This window comes from Hesperophylax consimilis, chromosome 3, assembly GCF_061612785.1.
Source record: "Hesperophylax consimilis isolate HC1 chromosome 3, BYU_Hcon_1.0, whole genome shotgun sequence".
In the NCBI taxonomy this organism is placed as follows: domain Eukaryota; kingdom Metazoa; phylum Arthropoda; class Insecta; order Trichoptera; family Limnephilidae; genus Hesperophylax; species Hesperophylax consimilis.
The window spans coordinates 13256850-13280290 of NC_142838.1; the positions used below are offsets into that span (position 1 = coordinate 13256850).

Genomic DNA, 23441 nt, shown 5'->3' on the forward strand with positions numbered 1-23441 from the left:
TGAATACCACTTTATTTGAGGTCAACATATTATAAACCAACCGGTTTCGATTGGACCTGAACCTTCATCAGGGTTTTATAAAACATACTGGGTTATATAAAACACGTTTTCGATTCGACCTGAACCTTCATCAAGGTTATATTTATTTATTTAACAATATTATTACAAAAGGAGGTACAAATTACATATTAGGAAGCTTTGCCTGTCCAACTAGGAAAGTTTCGCGTTCCAGGACAGAAAAATAGACAGGTGTAGTTCATATTATTCCTTAAGAAATTTACATAATTACATAACAAAAAATTTCATTTTTCTCTACAACTATGTTGTGTAAAGAAGAAAAAAATAATAATTTTTTTTTTACAGTGGTAGTGGCTTTGTAAAGATTATCACGGTAACATATATTGCATTCGGATTTACAAGTAGAAATAGAGTTTTTTTGTTTTTGTTTTTTTTTTTGCTGTTGTGACAATGTAGAAAAAGTAACTTGGTAGCAAATATTATATTCTGAATTTACCGAATTAACCTAGTAACATATAATATATACGGATTTACAGTGTATGAGATAAGTTAGGTAAGTTTATAAAACATACTGGGTTATATAAACGTGTTTTATGTAACCCAGTTTGTTTTATAAAAAACTGATGAAGGTTCAGGTCAAATCGAAACCGGTTGGTTTATTATATTAAACTCAAATAAGATGGTATTCAAATAAACTTATTTTATTCTAATTATAATTGTGTGATTTTTTATATAGGATTTTTTTTCTTTAGAAAACGAGCATGCTTCAATTTTTTATAATAAATGCTTCACAAATTATAATATCCCGTGAATTTTCACGGGTCTGCGCTAATAAATACTGATAATAATCCTAAACTGTCGCAAGCAATACAAATTTGAAGCGTGAAAACGACACGAGCTTCCACGGTTGCAAAGCTTATCATATGTGGGAATTTCCCTTCGTAACAGATAACCTGAAGATGTTCTTAAGCGTTTAATATAATATGTAATCAACACTGCGCACCATTAGGTTGTAGTTGTGTTGTTATATTATGGTTGTTATGTACTCGTATGTAGTGTGTTGGTGCAGTGCCGATGTTGGTTTCCCACGGCCCGTGTGAACCTCGGCCACTTGACCCGCCTTTATTACGATGCAGCTTCGCCTTTTTGTCAGATTTATACACTTTTATTACCCACTGTGCATTATTTATATGAATGCTTAATTTTAATTCAAAATGTTATGATCGTTGTTACTTTTAACTATAAAACGTCCGCTAATGAATATGAAAATTGCGATAGAAAGGGAAAGCATTACTTTTACCGCAAAATCAACAATATCAAAATTTATAGAACTATTCAAAATATTTACCATTGCAACATTCTTCAAAGACAATATGAAATCCAGTGATTTTTGATTACAAAATCAATAACAATGCTATTGAGACATTAAAACAAATCAAAGACTTAGGCATCACTTTTCAATCAAATCTTTCATTTGTTAACCACATAACAGAAATCTCTAATAAGGGCTTAAAAATGCTGGGATTTATAACTAGGCTAACCAGAAATTTTAACAATATAAAGTGTATTAAATTGTTATAATTTTCCTATACGTAAGAAGTCAACTTGAGTACAATTCTCCTGTCTGAAACCCACATTATACATATATGTACAAGCTGTTGAAAGAATTCTTACGTTTTATAAAATTTAAAATGGGTATTTAGGAATATGCTCAAATTGTCAGACAGAAGAATTTTCACTGACTTGGTATTTCTACGGTCACCATCTTCAAACGGAAACGGAACACACAAATAAATTTACAGACAGATGAAATACCAAACGGTCAAGTTAAACAGGACTTCGCTACGCTGATTCAGCTGTCAAAATATATTCATTTGGAATTCTTCAATTTTTGTTGTTTGTGACATGAAACCTAAGAAAAGTGGTACATTTTGGCATGGACCTTGATTACCAACGACCTTTAAGGCGGCGATACACATGCCTGTAAAATGGAACAGTAGCTTGCATGCATGTTAATGGCATGTACAAGTTACTGGCGCAATGAGAATACACATGCAAGTTAAACTTGCATGCAAGTTGCGTCCTTGCATGCCTGTATTTGCAAGACGTATACACATGCCAGTCACTAGACAGTACGTGTCTCAAATCATTCTGAGACTGAGTAGTCTCAAGCTTTTTGGCAATGGAAAACATTCGAAGTGAATTAAATATCATCGTATTGCAATTGGCAGTACAATGTGTGGCTAATTTAATGAGAGACTGAGCTACTGGCTTGCCCGTACCTGTCACGACGTTCACACATGCCGGTTTCATAGCCCCCCTCGTCCCCTCCCTCAACTTGCATGCCAGTAAATCAAATGTTGTGCAATCTACTTGCAAGGCAGGTACAGGCATGCAAGTTAGCGTATACACATGATAGTAGCTGGCATGTGCAAGGAGCTTGCATGCAAGTGTGCCAGCTACAGGCATGTGTATTCCCGGCTTTAAAAAGCCCGATAATTCCAGTATTAGGCCCACGAGAAGAGTTTATTTTTGCTTGGTTACCTACTTTATTTTATTTCGATAGTAGGTAGTACGTTATACGAATAAATTAGAGATATACTTTGTACATGTACCTACCTAAGCCAGGGGTCGGCAGCCATGAGCTCGCGAGCTAGGCGTTTGCTGCTCTTCAGACATCACTCCAATTTACCTCCTCTCAACCGGACTTATGAGATGGAGCCGCCGAACGAACTTTGACTTGAACAATATCAGTGTTTAGCTCTAAAACTAGGAATGAATGAATTGATATGTTTCCTGATAAACTTTCAATAAAATACTAATGAATTATCACGTTGTCGGAACATGTGTTCATACAAATCGTAATATTTTCACACTTCGTCATTATTTATTGTCAAAGCTAATGCAGGTGCTTGAACACGTGTTCCGATATATTAGGACTTTATTAAAAGTTTATCAAGAAACGGCCTTCAATCCCGTTTTTAACCGAATCTCTAAATAGTATAAAACAATGTCACTATCCGCGACTGTCTGTTTGTGCGCTTATTTCTTCTAAACTACGCAACGGATTTTGATAGGATTTTCACATCATTTATAGAAAATATAGAAAAGTCTCCGAGCAACGACGGGTAAACGTCAGCCAGTTACCAATAATTTGAAGAGATTCTTAAATAAATTAGCAATACTCATATTTCTCCGTGCATTCACGTAAAATGAAAATTTAAAAGTTATTTAATTTTTAGTTTCATCAGGAAGTATCAAAATGTTGCTCTTTACTGGGTGATATTCCGAGGAACTGGTTTCTTTTTTCTCGGAAATTATCTAGCCACCCCCCTCCCCCCGGATCATATGGCTTTCTGATATATTTGTTTTCCTGTTTCCTTGTCAATACTGCTCTTCTCATTTGAAGGTCTGCCGACCCCTGACCTAAGCCATACCACCGACTGCAAAGTTGTATGTTAGTCGATCTGTACTGTTATTATTAGGTGTACGTAATATTAACGTCATTATTCTTGTTCTTATCCTCATTCCTTGTGCAGATTAGATAAGATTGTGTTCATTCGGCCGTTATTCTGTTTACTTACACTATATTTATATTTGCGCAATTTATTACTTAGATTAGATAATAAATCTACGTCTATCTTTACTAACTTATCTGTTATTAGTTTTTGCTCGAATCTTAATTTTATTATACCTAATCATTTGTTATAAACTTGAATAAACCCAGGAAAGCCTCAACGGTTGATCTAACAATATTATAGTATTTTTATTATAACTAATCATTTGTTATAAACTTGAATAAACCCAGCACAGCCTCAACCGTTGATCTAACAATATAATAATATTTTTTCATACTGTATCGTTACGGCGTCGTATTGTATCATATTTATGGTGTCGTACTTAATTGAATCTTATCTATATATAAATAAATATATAAATGTTGAGTTTGTTCAAAATCTTAAATCTCCGAAAGTTCTTCACCTATTGCTTTGAAATTTTGACACAAAGTTGCATTGGAATACGAATGTATTATGTACAAGGGAATGGGATGGTTTGTCGAAATCTCATGTAAACAGTGACCTTCCTCTTGTTTTGAGAGTAAAGTATACAAAATTTCATCAATCTCGGAATAAAACTTTAGATTTGTATAAACGTCAAATCCATCCCGTCGTCACAGACACTCTTTATACACTCGTCTTGAGTGCAGACAAAAGATACTCGAAGGATGACGTCACGTACTATTTTTCTCTCTGGGACTAGTTTATCCGATAGGCTTTTTGACCGATGCCATTTTGTTCCACGACCTTTTTTTCACATATCGCCATTCATTGCTGAGAAGAAAGAATTAATTCTATCTACGTGGATATGAGGTTGTGTACCACGTGTTTGTACACGTTGGGAATGGTCTCAGGGCCGACCCTGAGCCAAACGGTTCCTGGCGCGAATCAAATTTTAATGCTCCTTGTCCAAACCAGTACACTCCTAGGTAGGTGATTACTGTAATCCATAATATTCGGATGATTTGTATGTTTTGTGTAGCGCCGTTTTTGTGAAAAATAATCTTAAGCGTGTTGTGTTAGGATTGTTAGGTGTTAGACAATTCGGCACCCGGTTCGGCCCTGTCTCTCGGGTACCACCTACGTCATGTTTCATATTGCAGTTGTTAAGCCCTGTATATTGATTTTTACTATTTGATTCACAGGGCAAACAATGACAATACAACATAATATCTGTTTTACTATTAATTTATCTCAATATATTAGTATGTCACGGAAAAGCACCTACGCTTAACACGTTTGAAGCCGTACTTTGAACTCCGCCAAGTAAAGATTATTACTTTCAAACTACGCGGTGTTTTAATCGTATCTCTGATTATTAAGTAATATTGTTTGTTTGCTATACCTACATAATAAACGAATAAACCTACTTGAATATATTTGTTTAGCGCTCAGGGGACATGACGATGGCGCTTACCTTGGCCGTCGATTAAATTTACACGAAAACTTTCGCAATCCTCGAGCACAATAAACTAACAACACTATCAGTGACGCATTATTTTTTTGGTCTAATATGGCCTTCGCTAGGTCAACGATAGAAGCACGCGGGCGGCACGCGGGCGGCACGCGGGCGGCACGCGGGCGGCACGCGTGCTCTCGGTGATGCGCTATCCGCTAAATCGGCACTCTACGCGTGGGCACTTCAAAATATCGACAAATACGCAAATCGAGCTAATTTTCGGTACTTACGTTTTATCTGCTCATCTTGACACGCTTACCATTGCTGTTTGTAAGCGGCCGAAAAGGAACTAAACAACGAACAATATTTAATTCGTTGATTTTTTTTATAACCACAAAATCTAAACTGCAAAGTTAAGTGTGTCAAGCCGTCATGGTCTGGTTAGTTGGTATATTGGAGGAAATATATTCCTCCATGGTCGGTACTGTAAATGTCATAGTGTCTGTATTATCCGCAATCATTTTGAAAACCAAACCTAACCTAACTTTTGAAAATGATTCTTTATAAGCAATACAGTGAGTATACACCCTATGTAATATTAATAATACCACCATCTTCTGACATTTTCCATACATTCTGATGGCAACTTGCTACACTAGCGCCTCCTAGCGGCATGAGTTATGTGCCTTGGTTTTCTTTCATACATTTTAATGGATTTTATGCGAAATGTATTATTTACTCGTTAATAAATTATAGTAATAAAAAAGAAATAGGTAACCTATTATCTATTAGTCTATTATCTTTGCCTACATATGACCATACTACTGTTTTTTCTCATACATAAAAAAATATTAAAGCGCCCATTAAGTCTGTCTTTGATGGTTTAGCTAGGTAATAAAATATTTTATAAATAAATTTAATAATGGTTAGCATTTATTATATTTAAATTGGCTTTAATGAGGACTAATTAATATTATAGGGTATTTATTATTTATTGTAACTACATATTTGTTTATTATTAATTCCCACAATTATAACTAGCCTTTTAACGTTTTTTGGCATTCTGAAAAACAAGTGTTTTTGTTTATCTTTTTTTTTATCAATATTGATCAAAATATAAATTAGGAAACGCAAAACACCACCAGCAATTACTAAGTAAATTCAATTTGCCGCTATTGAAAGGAATGTCAACGTCACCACAAGCGACCAGAGTTGTTGATATTGCCAATATTTTACTGAAGTTGGATGCATTATTAATTTTATAGGGTATTTGCTATTAGTAAGTAGAAAATATTCTTTGTCGAGTTGACAAGCAACTCTGTTTTCAAAAGTCTCAAATTCGGTGATGAAAGAAAATTAAATGATGCGCGAAATAAAAATTATTACTAGCTGAAGTTCCCGGCTTTGCCGATTAATCATTATCAAAATTCTTCTTTAATGGGTGGAAAAAGAGATGGGGGATCTCTTTTTTTGAAAGTTAAGTGTGCAAAATTTCATCACTCTCAGAATAAAAATGTAGATTTGTGTCAATTACAAAAAACCACTCACCCACAGACACTCTTCTTTATACATATAAAGATGGAGAAGAAGATAAAAAGATTTCCTTGACTAGTTAGTTAGCGCCCTTTGTGGCAGCTGGACGCGTCATGCCGTCTTCCAACCGCTTTGTGTTTTTTTTTGTATTTTCAAGGGAAACGAGGCAACATCCCTTTGAAATTATTTTAAAAATCAGTCAATCAACATTTAAAATTAACTTACCAATTAGTAATCAGAACTTTATAGTAATGTGATTAGAGTGCAGTGTGTTAAAAATGAATAATCGAAAATTGTGCTAAAAAATATTCTAAATTCGATGAAGTTGAACTTGGGACGAGAATCGGTAACTGTAGGTACGCCAGATGTTTTCAATGGAATTCTTGGAAGCCCTAACAAGTGCCCAGGGTAATTTATTATGACAATGCACCACTAACATAATCACCAGGAACAAGTGTACAAGGAGATGGACTTGCCGAACGTCACAGATGTGCGGCTAAGGTTTGTTATCTATGTGAGGATATTGTGTCAGCGCTCTATTAGCAGCAGACACATACCTGGACGGATGACGAACCTCGTGCTGGCACTGTTGGTGGGCACGGTGTACTCTTTCGCTGCAGCAGCTGGTCCAGTTTCCTCACCACCAAGGATTCTTGCTGCAGAGTCTCCATCCTCTACCTTCGTCGAATGTCACAGCGGTGCTGCCAAGGTCTGGAATCCATGAGAGGACATTGTGTCAGCGCTCTATTAGCAGCAGACACATACCTGGACGGATGACGAACCTCGTGCTGGCACTGTTGGTGGGCACGGTGTACTCTTTCGCTGCAGCAGCTGGTCCAGTTTCCTCACCACCAAGGATTCTTGCTGCAGAGTCTCCATCCTCTACCTTCGTCGAATGTCACAGCGGTGCTGCCAAGGTCTGGAATCCATGAGAGGACATTGTGTCAGCGCTCTATTAGCAGCAGACACATACCTGGATGGATGACGAACCTCGTGCTGGCACTGTTGGTGGACGCGGTGCACTTTCTTGCTGCAGCAGCTGGTCCAGTTTCCTCACCACATAGGATTCTTGCAGCAGATTCTCCATCTTCGTGTCACCTGTTTCTGTACTTCATTTTATTTAACTTAATTTCAATTTCAATTTGTAATATTTATATTTTTTTTGTAATATCTGCATTAACTGTTAAGCGCCCCTGAGGTGATATCTCACAAAAGCGGCGCTATATAAATCATCCAATAAATAAATAAATAAATACACAACAGGCAGAGAGGATGCAACGCCGAACAACTATTGTGTTTACATCATCTTTTGTATTCTCTTCTGTTTTTTTTTTTCTTTTTTTTTATTGCAGAAAACACAGATACAGACAGTAAAAAAACATTAATTGAAAAATTAGCCTGCATCATAACTATTTTTCACTTATACCGACTCTTGACATTACCTGACTTCAGTATTTAATTCACTTGATCTTTGTTGATCTTCGACCTAATGCTAAGTACTTACTTATTTTATAAATTTATTTTTTTATCGGCTGTAGTAATATGAATGAAATAAAAAAAAGTATAATTGAAGATTTTGAAAGATTTTAATAGGGTTATTGACAAGAATTAAATACTCTTTGAATGAACAATTTTGATATTCATAATTATGACACTGAATTGAAATCAGTCTAACAAAATGAGTCTTTTCTTTCCCATAATATCCATGTAATAAATTACACATAATAATTCTCCCCTACTTTCATATTATCCCAAGACTTTCATATTATCCCAAGACTTTCATATTGTAAGTGAATGCTCTAGTAGACTCGATTTGTCGTAGTACACATTTAAGTAGTACGTAGTTGTTCATATTATGTATCATGTTTATTAGATACTACAAAAGCACTGCAGTGTTGAGTCACCCTGTTGCCGGGGAAACCCTTATGACTCCACGGAAGTGAAAGCTGAATAATTAATACCCTACATTCCATTTCAACTACCTGGTCAAGAGTACCTTTCTAGTGCCTACATTAAATTGTGCCTGCATGTACATTAAAATAATTTTCCACCCCTTTCTAAAGATCATGGGAAAATGATAAAATTCTTTGGAATTTTGGAATGACCTGAATGAATGTTCGTCCGTATTATACTTATTATTTTTTTTTAACTGAAAACCCCTTTTATTTTTATTTTGAGTTCTTATCAAAGGTTCAATTTTTATTAGAAATCAATATTTTATTCATTAAGCCTCGTATTCATGGTAAACATTAGTTTAGCAACATTTGATCAACATTGTTGATGAGCGGAGAGAATGTTGCTGGAAACTTTGTTGAAATAAATACAGGTTGTCCACACACCAGTCTGCCTTAAAATGTTGCCCGAGTAAGTAGTGTTGTTGTGTTCTCTATATCTGATGAATAGGATTTCAATTAGAAAAAAGAAAAAGATGGTGGATTCGAAACTATCTTCTGCAAAGAGAAAATTTGATGAGAAATTTCTTCAAATGCATCGTTCTTTTTGTTTCTATCTTTGTATTCTTTTATAGAAGAATCCCATAATAATGGTTTAGATTGAAACAATTCTATTGATTGCATTATTTTATCATTGCTCCACACTACTGCAGATGTTTATAAACTGTTGCAAACACGTTCACACACGTCAACATTTGTTGTTAAACTGATGTTTAAGCTCGTCGGGCGAGAGCTTGTCAACATGCCGTTATCAAGTCCGCAACACGCAGTGTTGCCAGCAACATGTTGACAGCAACCCCGCAACACGTTGATTCAACTTTGTTGCTAAACTAATGTTTACCATGAATACGGGGCTTTATTCTATGGTCTGCCTCCATATTCATTTTAAATCCCCTTTCTATGATAAAAAGAATGCTAATGGCAGACATTCAGTACGAAATTCTGGTATTTCTGCTTTACGAACATCTGCTCTAACCCCTGAGCTATTGCGATAACCTTTAGACCCTACCATGTGATAAAGGCCTTAAAAATAGTATGTAATACCGTTTCTGGTTTATCCGTTCGAGGAGGGGTTGAACGGAGCTATTCAAGTTTTTTAATTGCAGCCTTATTAAGTTGTTGCAAATTTATGGCCCTCACCTCTCAATTTGTTACAAGTTTTATTATGAAGAGGGAGTGGTTACATCAGAGCTATCAACAGTACCATAAATAAACCACTCACTAGATCGAAATCTTCAGGCTTTTTTTAAACAAATTGGTCCTAAAAAACCATAGATATGCCAATACATAGACAGTAAAATTCTCATTCGGAGCCTACTATACACCAATGAAAAATGTTTATTCCATAGACTTTGAGTTTTTGATTGGTGGATATAGTTAGGCAATCATATAATAATAAGAATTAATTCCAGAATGTATGCAGGGGTAGTGCAATGCAATACATTCCATATTTGAAATAATATAAATAATAAGTAATAAAAATAATAATAAGGTAGGTAATAACATAGGTGATTCCGACAGGCACAAAAAAGCGGAATTTAAGTGAAAAAAGATAAAATATAAACACTAAAATGAGTGTGAACAGCCATTTATGGGGGATATTTGCACATATCCCGTCTACAGAGGGCCATCAGAGGGGACTCCATCCAGGCAACCATGGCAGTGATGATTTTGTTACTTGATTGGCGTAGTCTGCGCCATAAGCTTCCCATGTGATGGCGGAGAAGCGCTCCGAAAGAGTGTAATGACGTCACAATATTTCGATATTTAATATTTTCGATCGGAATTATACCCCCCTGAACAGTACGATTAGCAAAGCAACCATTTTTTGTGTTAACTAGTGGTTTTCAAATATAGAATAAAAAATGAGAAAAATATGTTATAGGTGGGTACTTAATCTCTGGCCTGGATTTGTAAAGATTCTTTTTACAAATTGAATAATATTCTTTAAACAATTTTCTAAGGATGGATTGTTTTTACAGATTTTGAACATTTATCAAATTTCACAGTTAAAATTCTCTTTCTATTATTATCGATGTACTATGAAACAACTGGCCCATAATGAAATATTAACAGAACTTTTCCTATTCACGTACTGTGAAACAACAACCGGCCATGATTAAATAATACCAGCACTTGACTAGAACTTTCACAGGAAATGAATTTTAACTTTGAATTTTGATGTGGTTCAAATTCTGTCAAGAAACTGTCCTTAAACTTTGTTCCAATTTTGAAAGTGTCACTTATTATCACCGTATTTATGTTGGCATGAGGAAACTATATTGTTTAATTATTCCATCTATATTACCACATTTCTCAAATTGTCTACATTCCTAACCTCATTGTTGTTGACTTTTCAGCCCAGCACCTGCAGCGCACCCCAGCAGCGGGAGTAGTGCTGCCGGCAGGAGTAGGCGGCTGGGCCTCGGGGGCCGCGTCAGCGCTGCAGGCGTGCCAGAAGCTGCGACTCCAGTCGCTGCAAATGGAACGTGAGCGCCTCAAGCAGAGGCAGCAGGAGATCAGATTACAGGTATAATCATAACACTTTATTATTCCTCGCAATCTGTTGACATCTTCTTCACAAGTCTGTTAAAAGTTCAACGTTTCAAATTGGGAAACTAAATCACCATTTAATCTGTTTTAATATAAACTAGAGTAGATCAGAGAAAAATCACAGGATATTATAATTATTGTAGGATTTGTGATTTATAAAATATTTGCTTCAGGATCCATGCCTTAGAGAGATGATCAGAAATTTACTTCAAATCTTATTTTCTTCAAATGAACGCAATAAAGCTTTCTTGAAAATGGAAAAGCTACCATTACCTAGAAAAATCACAAAATCTAACTTTACTTGTCAAGATTAAAACCCAAATAAATTTTAAACAAAATAAATGCACATTTCAACTGATAGAATAAAAAATAAAAATAATTTTCTTGTACAAAAATACTATAACCCTTAGGTACATGTCTGAATTCTTCACACTTGCACTACCAATTCTTAAAATGAAACAGTTAAATTCAAATTGTTTTATTCTGTTGCAATGGGTGATTTCTAGTGGTCAGATATCGAAATGTATCATTTTTGTTTTGCTGTAGTCAGTGTCAGTGGAGTCAATATACATGACATTAAGACGAACTAAACGCTTTAAACAAACTTTTTTTTTTCAATAATTATGTTAGTTTATGTTTTCCACCCACCCAACCCCCTGCCTCCATCACCTGGTGGTTTCGATTACTGAGGTTCGGATTACAGTGAATGCCGCCCTTGAGGTGATTTTTCATGAAAATTGCGCTTTAAAATACAATTTTTTACTATGATCCTCATTTTTTAATAGGAACCTGAATATTTTTTTCATATATTTGTTATCAATTATTCATATTTTTAATTATAATTACAGCAAGAGCTGATGGCGCGCCAGGTGCCGGTGGTGTCCGGTGCGGCCGATGTGGCCCTGGACCCCTTCCTATCGGGACTCTCGGAGCACTCCCGCCAGGAGTCAGGAGACAGCGGCCTGGGCATGGGTTTGGCACACTCCTACTCCATGCCCCACACGCCCGAGGACTTCCTCGCCAACATAGACGACAACATGGACTGCGCTAGCGAGAGTGGTAATACCACCATGGACGCCAACGACATATCTCTCAGTGATAATATAGACTCCACGGATGACCTGGTGCCCTCCTTACAAGTAAGATTTCTTTGAGTATAAAAAGTAAGTTTAAATTGAATTTACAAGATTGTAGATTAGTGGTTTAGCTTTTTGCATTAATCATTATAACAGATGGGGTAGAGCGGCTATTTTTCCAATATTCAATCCAAATCCATCACAAAGTCCATCCATCCATTCGTGTTGAAACAACCAAACTTATTTGGCTCACCATTTCTTTTCAAATATATTTTTATTCAGTGCCCCAGAAATCTCTTCCACACCTCTTGAAAAACTCTGCCCATTTTTTTATCCAAAAATTAATCAATAAAAATTTGAATGCTTTTTTTAACATAAACGAGCATTGTCAAAGTACCTACATGAAATTCAATCAGCTGTAATACGCTTCGTTGGAAAATCCTTTATAGCAAAGGTGTTGTTGCAATTAGTCAATCAAATCAATATCTTCCCTTCCCTTCCCTCAAGATATCTCTAGCCAACCCCCACTCTGAATAACTGGTGCAAAGCATATTTGGCTTCACAAGAGAACAGCAAAAACTGGTGACGCTTTTTCGCTTTCAATACACATGCGGTGATACCATTGTTGTTGATGCACCATTCCTGACATTTCTGGCCGGTGATGGTTTGGATGAACTAATTAGGTTTGTGAAGTGGATGATTCATCGTTTCATAGTATCTCCCACATACATCAAATGGTATTTGGAAAATGCCTCGGTCTATGTATTGGTAAAATCACCGCACAGGATAGATAGTGGGAAATCACATCACACATTTCTGCTTTAGCTTAAAACCACAAATTCTTTTGCAAATCCTCTAACAGCAAATTAATCATCAACTCCTATATTCCTCACGCTTTTGTCATTGAATTCAACTTCACTAACTTAAACTTGAATGTATTATTTATGAATAAGTGTTTTTGCTAACCAAACTTATTGCTGTAAGTATATTGATTATGTTTCTGCATTGGGAATGAAGTTAAACAATAATTATTTGTAATTTTTATAAATATTTGTCATCTAACGTTCAATCGTAATTAATAAATAATTTAATCTACCATAATTGCACCTGATATCACAGATCATTTTTTTAATGATAAACTAATGGTTATAAGACAAGGTTTTTTATGCATACCACAAAGGATAACAAATTATTATAAGCAATTATCGGTTGCTTGAAATATCCATACAAATTGAAAATATCTCCCGAGTAAAAATAAATGCCGCCAACGGGAATTGAACCCGCGCCTTCTGATGTCCGGTCAGGTGCTCCGAGACCACTGAGCTACGTCAGCTTATTTCCAACACGCCAAATAATTCAATATGTAGTAGTACTTCAATCAACAATTACTGCTTATTATATTTTTTTCACCTGTAAACAACCAACTTTATTTTGTAGGAAAGGCTTCGTTAGTGCTAAATTTCCCACTAGATGGCGTCAAACATAATATATCTACATTTGTCAAATATTATTATGTTTTTAATGATAGACTAACGTTTCCAAGACAAGGTTTTTGTGCATAGCACAAAGGATAGCAAATTATTATAAACAATAATTAGTCGGCTTGTTAGGCGCGGTTCAATTCCCGTCGGCGGCATTTATTTTTACTCAGGAGATATTTTCATTTTGTATGGATATTTCAAGCAACTAATTATTGCTTATAATAATTTGTTATCCTTTGTGCTATGCATAAAAAAACTTGTCTTATATTTTCAATTTGTATGGATATTTCAAGTGATTAATTATTGCTTATAATAATTTGTAATATCACAGACTTAAAGCTTGCACATCATGTACAGATTGCATCGTACAAAAAGTTGAAAGTGCATTTTCCAGAGTAATTACTCATTTTGTGAGCAATAGTGGAATTTTCATCAGATTCACGGTCACATTCAAAATTCCTTTGCATAGTCTAATAATTAATACATACTTAAATATGTTTCGATCCATGGCTTGAATTAATAAGTCTTTGTTTATTACTTTGCTGGGTTCTTTCTTGCATGCACAAGCGCGTGAAAGGGTTGTAATACATATCATAATAGTTGATTTATATTAACATTACTAGCCTTCTGATGTTTGTATGTTTACCAAGATCATCTGCATCACTCTTTCGTTAACTACTTAATGCTAGGGTTTTTATACAACCTTAGAGATACTTATTCAATGATGGCCTTTTCAACGCAATCTATCTCATCATGCGGCACGTTTTAACACAGTGCTTGTGTTTTAGTGAAACTTCATGGATCACACGTGATACATTTGCGAACAATGATAGCCGCCGATGGATCACCTAGTATGCCACAACGTTTATGTTATCACATATTCAGCGCACAAGATGATCTCGTTCAAGGTCGTTGAGTGGTTAAAGTCATTTTCTCATGGCTATTGCTATCCCTAAAATAATTTCTGCATTTGTTTCTAAAGTTTTTGTCTATTTCAACTCCTATTAGTGTACACCAACCCAAATATACAACACGACAAGAAATTACATTGACATTGCCACTCTAGTTAGTTGTTGTTCAGTGTGTAATTTCCACAAAATAAGTCATATATATAATATGTACAAGTATAAATTAATGAAAACTGGACGAAATTTAAATAGGATTAAAGTAATCCCTTGCACAAAAAACTACTAGTTGAGTTTTTGCACACCGAATGACAATTACTTTACCTTTGTATGTTTCTGCCGCATGACCTGTCTAATAATTGATTTGATTTGATTTCAGCTTGGCGAGGAGTTTTCAAGTGACATTTTGGATGACGTAGAATCACTTATAAATCCCGCAACCAACAAGCAGGATAATGTATTAACTTGGCTGTAGCAAGTGCCTTTAACAGTTTAATGTGAACTAGTGAAATACTCAGTGTGCAATAACATGAAGAAATGCCTCTCTTCTCTCACAACACTTGTGTGCGCGGAACACTAACATGAGAGACTATATCGGGGGCATTCTAAATGAGATTAGACTATTTTTAAGAACAAACTATATTTTCCAGAGACAATATGAAGTGATTTGATTGAAATGTGGTGCTGAAACTGAAAGAAACAAACATATTGTAGCGACAGTATGTTCTTTGTGTTTTTATATGAAATATACGACATGGCATCTATTTTATGAGGTGCGTATTTTTATTTTATTGATAAAAATATGATGACCGAAACACAGGTGCCTTTTGTTTGTGCCTGAATATTTTTGCAATTTTTAGTAGAATGATTGTCTAGTAATTTTAATCCATTGAATATTATTTGAATCATAGGTTAATGCACTGATGTAATAAAAGTATTTTTCTTTATTTTAAATGTAATAAGCAATAAATGCGTTTTTTTATATTATTAATTTTTTTACTCATTTATCTATCTGTTAGCATGAAGATTTAGGTGTGAATATTTCAATGAAAATGTTCAATTAAATTTAATGTATTATTGATTTTGGGTATTTATCTATTTGTTATTCAATCTTTTCTAATAAAATGGGCAATAATTGTTGTTTTATTATCGTCTTTATTTCTATCTTAACATTTACAAGTTGAACTAAAAAATATAATTTTAACTATTGTTTTTCAATGAATTTGTGTGATTTTATGATACGATTTTGGGAAATTAGCCTTATCCATTTAAATATACACTTATCAATGCAGAGCCATGGAAGAGGATTAAAATATTTTCATTATTTTGTTTACATCTAAAACTCATAATCTAATGAATTTCAAAGTATGTATATACATACTTACTTATGAATATTACCTACACAATATTGTGATTTTAACAAGCAACGTTATATATATATATATAAACTTTTATTAATATGCTATTTGAAGAAAACCGTTGTTTGTCAGAAGTGACTGTTGATGGTAATGTTTGTAAGCAGAATTATTTTCATAAATATTTGTTTGAAACAGTGAACTTAATATGAATACATATCTTTGTTTTATTTGAAATCAATTAATCTTAAAATGTATCTTTATAAAACCACAATCGTAATGGAAATGAATTGCCAATGTATCTATGTAGCATCTATCGTTAGAATTATGAGTGTAAGCCAACTTTGACTTTGATTTCAATAAATTTATTTGTCATTAATTTGAATGATTTGTTTGAAAGTGAGGTAAATGGTTGCAACTGTGTTTTGGATTTTTTCTAAATTACATATCACCGTTCATTATTATTATTTTGATGATAAATAAAATATCATGTGTATTATAAATATGTATGAGTATACCTACACCATTGCAGTATAATCATTTATGTTTTCAGAATAATGTAAGATATTGGCAGGGTTGAATTTGAAAATTATAAGAAAGCAATAACTATTTAATACAAATGCCGTCCATTTGAAACTAAATGCCTTTATATAGAGATTACGTTTTTACAAAGTTCCCAAGTTGTTGGAATATTGTTGTTAAAAATTTACATATTTACAAATGAAATGTTGATTAAATAATTAGGTGTGATTTTGAAATGATCAAATTCTTGATTATGATGAAACTCTTGTGGAGTAAAGGTGATTTTTGGCAAACGCTAATGACTGGTCTAATTGCACTTTAATTTAGAAAGAGGGGCAACTATACATCAAATGTTACGATAGAAAACTTGAGACTGCAATTTACCACGACGATTCGTGTCTTGCCAAAGGTTTCCATTGGTGATATTTGAAAACGATTAATATTTATTAGGGTAAGAGACTGTGAGAATCCCGAACCTTAATACGACTCGGCCATCGCCCTATCCCATCGCCTTCAACACATATCGCCTTGCTTATACATAATGTATGTGCACACCACACTCTGAGAAGAGTGTGTGCTCTGTCGCACACATGTATACATGCATGTAGCTCTCCCCAGACGCATAGCTTTAACAACTCCTCACTTTTACGTTGAGGTGACATTAAGGCTGATATGCTGTTATTAAGTTCATTGTATATTTTGTATTTTTACTATTTAATCTCAACATTGGACATCTGAAATTATTAATATAACATGATTTGGTAAACTCATTCTGCAATTATACATTTATAAATTGATTAAACATATTTTTTCATGTCATATAGGTACTGTAAAAACTTGAAATATCGAAGCCAGCCAAAGAAACAAGAATGTATTGAGGTTCTTTCCAAATGCATCATTTGTTGAGAAGAATACATACTGTGTGCATTAAATAACAATACATAGCACATGGAAGTGAAAGATCGTGGATTCATTGAGTTGCGTGGTTATTTATGCATTTCTAATTTTATCATGTATGTATTTACATTTTTCTTATTGCATTTGAAACAAACTCAGCGTTCCGTTCCCACTATGAGTAAATTTTTTATATTTTGAGTGTCAAATTTTATACATATTAAATAACTTATTTGAAATTATTGTAAGAAGATGCTCAAATGGTGCAAAACTAAATTTTATTGTAAATAGTGAGAAAATAATAATAATTAAAGATCTACAAAATTGAGCTTGCTAAGTGTTGCCTAAACTTTTCATCATGAATGAATTTATTGTCAGTATTTTATTGTTCCAGTCTTGGTATTAATTTTACACTATTTTATACATATAATCGCTTTTCTTTTTACATCCCCTGATACTATTATTTGTTGTTCAAATGTCATTAGTCAAAGGGAATTTATTTTCGGTAATTCTATTTAAATTTGAGATTAGCCCATAGTATTATAATATTTAAAAACAACAATTTGTATTTTTCACTCACTGTTGATTCATTTTTAATATACATACCTATCTATATTCATTTTTTTCTGTCCTGTATTAAAAATAGCTCACCCCGTTGAAGAAACGTTAAAAGAAAATAAATCATACTTACAAATCACTCCATAGATTTTTTTCCTCTGGAAAAAAAAAAGATGAATACACATATTTTGGATTATTTAATTACGATTCATGTCCAATGAGATACATTTTATGTGTAAATTTAGCTTTTATGGGCTATTACTTATTATTAGCATTGTAGTTTTAACAGTTTACAGACTGAAGGAGATTGTGACGCAGTAGACTTAGTTAGAGTTGACGTGTATTTTCTCCATTTTGCAAGTCTACAGAAGTGTGAGAGGAAGAATAAAGTATAATCAATCCGCAACGTTTGCGAATGAAATACAGCACGATAGATGCAAACTACATTTAAAGATTTCTTATTTAGTAATAATAATTGTAAGGATATTAATTAATTATGTATGTAATATTCATAAATATTATGAATATAAAAATTGTTACTTTTCCAATCAGCACGTTTGGAAAGGAAAAGGATTTTTGTGAATTATTTCAGTATTTTTGTAACAGCATTGTTACTTCTTTGTAAATATACCCACTCAAGATTTCCGGACCTAATAAATACTGATACTTTCTTTTGACTTTTTATTACACCCTCACCAGAATACACATTATTATATTGACCCATAAGCCACTATGTACATGATGTGAAAATAATCTTATTTAAATAAATATATGTCAGGCTCTCAAAAAGATGCTGCGTCCGTCTATTATACTATCTGGTGTCCTGAAACTAGTGGTTCAAGCGGCAAACTGACAAATCTGCATCACACAGAGAATCCAAAATTATTATTTTTTAGCGTTTCCATTTTTTTTTCCTTATTTTTCATTTTTTCTTGGCAACTTCAGTGTTCAGACACTATTGAAGCTGGGTGTGTGCTTCGATGCATTTGAAAGACAATAAATAGCAGATAGCAACTACGAGTTACTATAGTAACCAATTTTCCTCAAATTTAACCTAAAACTTCCAATTAAGGAATCGATTTTCTTGAAAATGAAAATTCAAATCACGTCATGTAGATTCACCAGTTTATCGCTTGTACCACTTGTTATGAAGATTGAGAATGCGGAATAAGCTTAAAATTATTCATAAACTCCTCGTTTGATTGAATTATTTTAGACAACAATACATCTTAAGGCAAAGCATCACGTCATGTAACATTCGGAATCGGGCCGCTAACAATAACACTTCTTATGTAGACGGTGATAATGTTGAAATTACCGCCACACCAGCTGCCTGTTTTGATTTATGCAAGAAAAAAGTATGTTTTATTTTATTTTGTAAAGTTTAGGCACAAATATTTAAATGTTTTGTGATCATTTTCTAAAGAACTTAATGCGATCAAATTTTCAAACCAAAAACACACAATTTTGCAATACTTCTTAGTGCTTCGCCTTAAGGATGTACTTAAAAATAATTCATATTCTGCTCTTTCATCGAAAAAACACTTTTTGCAAGTTATTCTTTAAAATATTAAGATGACTTATTTATTTGCGCACGTAAGTATATATGTATATTAATTATATTCATCACTATTTTTTAAGCACACGGTCTCTAGACGAAAAACGACAGCTCTCCCATTAAGTTTAAACGACCGCAAGACTCATTTTGGGTCACAGGAGACTGTGACAATCTCGACTTTCCCAATTTAGTTCTGTAAAAATGTTGTGTATTTTGTCTCACCAAAATCAAACACGTTCCCCGCATTTTAGACGAATTCAGGGTGCATTTTCGTGAACCAGCCCTGCCCGGCAGTTGCGCTGTTTCACTTCTGAACAACGAGCTTTCGCTAATTATATTTCATAGATCCAACTAGCGGTGGGATTTAAAAATTTGATAAATTTATTTGCAATAATTGTAAAATTGCTATTTTGCCCATAGAGTTTCGTCGTATTTCGAATTTCTAGCGGTAGGTTCGAAAACATCTAACTAGCGTAGATTCTCCACATTGTTTCAAAATTCAGTTGTTGGTTTCAGGGTGGCGAAAGAACGACTGCTCCTAAAATATTAATTACTTTTTTTATATATATCTATCTTTAAAAACGTACTGATCGAGGAACAGCATGGATTTAGATCTGCTAAATCTACTACTACTAACTTACTATCCTCCACCAATTCCATCGTCAATGGCCTAGAAGATAACTCACAAATAGATGTTCTATATACCGACTTCTCTAAAGCTTTCGACAAATTAAACCACTCAATCCTTCTTGCCAAACTATATGCTATCGGTATTAGAAACCCCTTGCTATCCTTCTTTAATTCTTATTTAAGCAATAGACAACAAAGAGCTAAATTAAACAACTTTATGCCTACTATTATTGAAGTAACGTCTGGCGTACCTCAAGGAGCACATCTAGCGTCGCTTCTTTTTAACTTGTTTATAAACGACATTATTAGTATTTTCTCTCATACATGCTTTTGGCTTTTTGCGGACGACAATAAGATTCTAAAAATAATAAAAAATCACAATGACTGCCTTCTTTTCCAATCGGATATCGACTCTTTCAATAACTGGTGTAAAATTAATTGTTTGAAACTAAATGTCGATAAATGCAAAATTATGTCCTTCTATAGATCAAAAATACCGATTGTCTTCGAATACAAACTTAATAATATTTGCTTAACAACTGTTACATCTATTAAAGACCTTGGTGTCTCTCTTGATAGCAAGCTTTCTTTTCGGGATCACATAACTGCAATCGTTAATAAATCCCTCAAACGTAAATACCCTTAGAACTCTTTACTGCTCCTTGGTTCGCCCCCATCTTGAATATGCTTGTGTTATCTGGTCTCCTCTTTATGCTGTCCACATTCGACGCATTGAATCTGTTCAACATCGTTTCTTAAGAGGGATTGCTAGGAGGCTAGGATTAGAAAAAGGCAAATACTTATATGATGAAATTGAACTAACTCTAAACCTCTCTCCTTTGGATGTCCGTCGGGAAAGAAATGACCTCATTTGCTTCTTCAAAATTATAAATGATATTATTGATTCACCTACTCTACTGCAACTCATTCCCTTCAATATCCCCCCGCACAGACTCAGAAATAATGAACTGCTCTTCCTCAATCATCATTCGACAAATTATGGATATAATTCACCATTGTCCAGAATGTGTAGACTGGTCAACTCAAGTCAAAACCTTAACTTTTTTGGGATAAGTCTGAATGATTTTTGCCAGTCGCTAAACAAGTGACGGAATATTATAAGTGTCCTGTGGTCCTGACCCACGACGTAGTCGTGACTTGCTTTGACTTGTCACTTTATTTTCTTATATTATATCTGCCTTATTTATTTTTTTTATAGTGAATATCTCACAAGAGTCCCAACTGCTCCCGTCTGGAGCCAGTGAGACTATGGCATCCCCAATTGGGGGATGTTGTGAGGCTGAAGGTAAGTGGGGAAGGGAAAGAGGAAGGTGGGGAAGTACCTGGCTATTCAGATCTAGTCACTAAACACGGCTAAAGCCATTTGGAGCAACGTTTCAATTCTGAATGGTGGTCTTACACCAGGGCGATACTGGTAGTATCTTCCACTCTGGAACGTGCCGCAAATATACTATATATTATTTTAATTAATTAATTGTGAAATAACACAAATTAATCAAATAAAATTTATTTGCGCACGCCGGGTTCGAACCCGCGACCTTCGGAATGGCAGTCCAATGCGTTACCACTGGACTATGCCGGCCTCTTTGCTTTCATGTACCTTTGTCTACTCCTGTATTTTTCATTTTACTGTATTTGTGTTATTATTTTGTAATTTGGACGATGTCCGTTAATAAATAAATAAATTATTATCAAATGAATTAAACTTATTATTTTTTTTTAGGAAATCGTGTACGGCGATTACGGTACAAGAAACATTTCTCAAGTTACGATTTGTAGAATTTTTTTCCCTGCATTTATCATTGTTAAAAATGATTTATTATGAAAAGAGTATACGCGTTCATGAATTTAAAAGGTGGACACTTGATCGATTTCATTTCTACAAAAATACAATTAAAAAGATTACTTGTATATGTAGGTACATACTCGGTGATATTACATTATAACTATTTTTCAGTTAATGCTTTCTTTTTTTGCAAAAATACAAAGGGAGTTGATATAATTTATTTATTTATCATAAAATTTACATAGTGTTATTTTTTACATTTTGCGTGCTTATTATAATTATTTGATTTGGGTATCGCCACCCTGAAAACCATTCATCGGATGACAAACATGTCTGTAACAGGTGATTCGCTTCCCGTTGATATGAAAATCTCTATAAGTGCGATCTGTACCGATTAACAAATTGCTGTTTTTCAGTGACATTTCGCATCAATCATTACATATATGCAATCAGTACATAAAATACAAATCAAGATACAAAATTTAAAAAAAATTCTCGCCTCATACTGAGTGCCTACTTTAATTAAATTTAAATTAATATTGAGCTAAATTTATTTTTATTTTGTAATAATATATAGGTAATTTTTCAGACCATCTTTGCTTCATCCACTTTCAAACATCAAATCATAAATACAAAAGGAGACGCACACTCCTTGCTTAGTGCTCATCCAAGCAACATAAAAAAATTTAGGATTTCAAAATATTTTCTAAATTTAAAAATAATTTTAAACAAATTCAAAATAAATTTTGGTATATCATACATGATTTTACCACAAGTTATTGTGTATTTTATAGTAGTAAAATATTCATTCAAAATTAACAATAGTATTATTATTGAAATAAATTTAACTGAGTTTGATGAAAACATATTGACAAATTTTACATTTAATATTTTAAAATCTTTATGGCAGTTGGAAATGTGGCTCTATCAAATAGTACTTAATTATTGTTTGTGAGCTCAAGGATTAATTGGCTTCATAGATATACATAATATATAATTATGTTATCAGCAAGTGTTATTGCGTTCTGGGTATTTCGCGTGTATTTCCTATTGTACATACAGTCACAATATCTCTGTTGCTGATAAACCAGTGCTTCTCCATTTGGTGTTCATTTTCATTATTTCCTTTTTTTTTACATTAACAGGATTTATACATATCATCTTTGGGGATGCTGTGTGTAGGGTCTTCTTATGTAAAGGAAGGAGTGATCCTGGGTCTTGAAGAGACCCATGTTATAGGAGGGAGGAAACACAGAGGCCGGAAAATTGTTCCACAGCTGAGCTGTAGAACTCAAGAACGAGATGTATAAATGACCCGTTATCATGTGACAAATGTCAACTGCTGCAAGTAAACCTTGAATGAAAATACAACTACACTTTGTTTGTGTTTACTAACAACATTGGTGAAGGTATAGTTATATGAAAAGATGATAATTAAATGAAACAAACAAACGGTATATATGGTTTCAAAGGGAAAAATATATACTAGATTGATTGCTTATATTGCACTTCATCGTGCCATGTCTTCCTCGGGCGTCCACGACTTCTTCTAACATTAACTTCCGCGTCATATATCCTCCTTACACTCATTTATTTGTTCACCAATGTTCATTCGTTCATATATTCACTAGTGGTTGTCTGAT

The 23441-nt window shown here is 33.9% G+C and overlaps 1 protein-coding gene across 3 annotated transcripts in view; it reads left to right on the forward strand.

Moving 5' to 3' along the window:
- Positions 1-18473, forward strand: part of yki (Transcriptional coactivator yki) — a 115035-nt gene extending 96562 nt beyond the window's left edge. For 2 of the 3 annotated variants that reach the window (XM_089648353.1, XM_089648366.1), the window contains 3 exons: positions 10820-10989; positions 11861-12151; positions 14854-18473. In XM_089648353.1, coding sequence (XP_089504479.1) covers positions 10820-10989; positions 11861-12151; positions 14854-14949 — 557 coding nt within the window. In that variant the 3' untranslated portion in view covers positions 14950-18473. Of the gene's footprint in view, positions 1-10819; positions 10990-11860; positions 12176-14853 lie in introns of all 3 variants that reach the window. The other variant, XM_089648359.1, reaches the window with a different exon arrangement.
- Positions 18474-23441: the final 4968 nt, after the last annotated feature.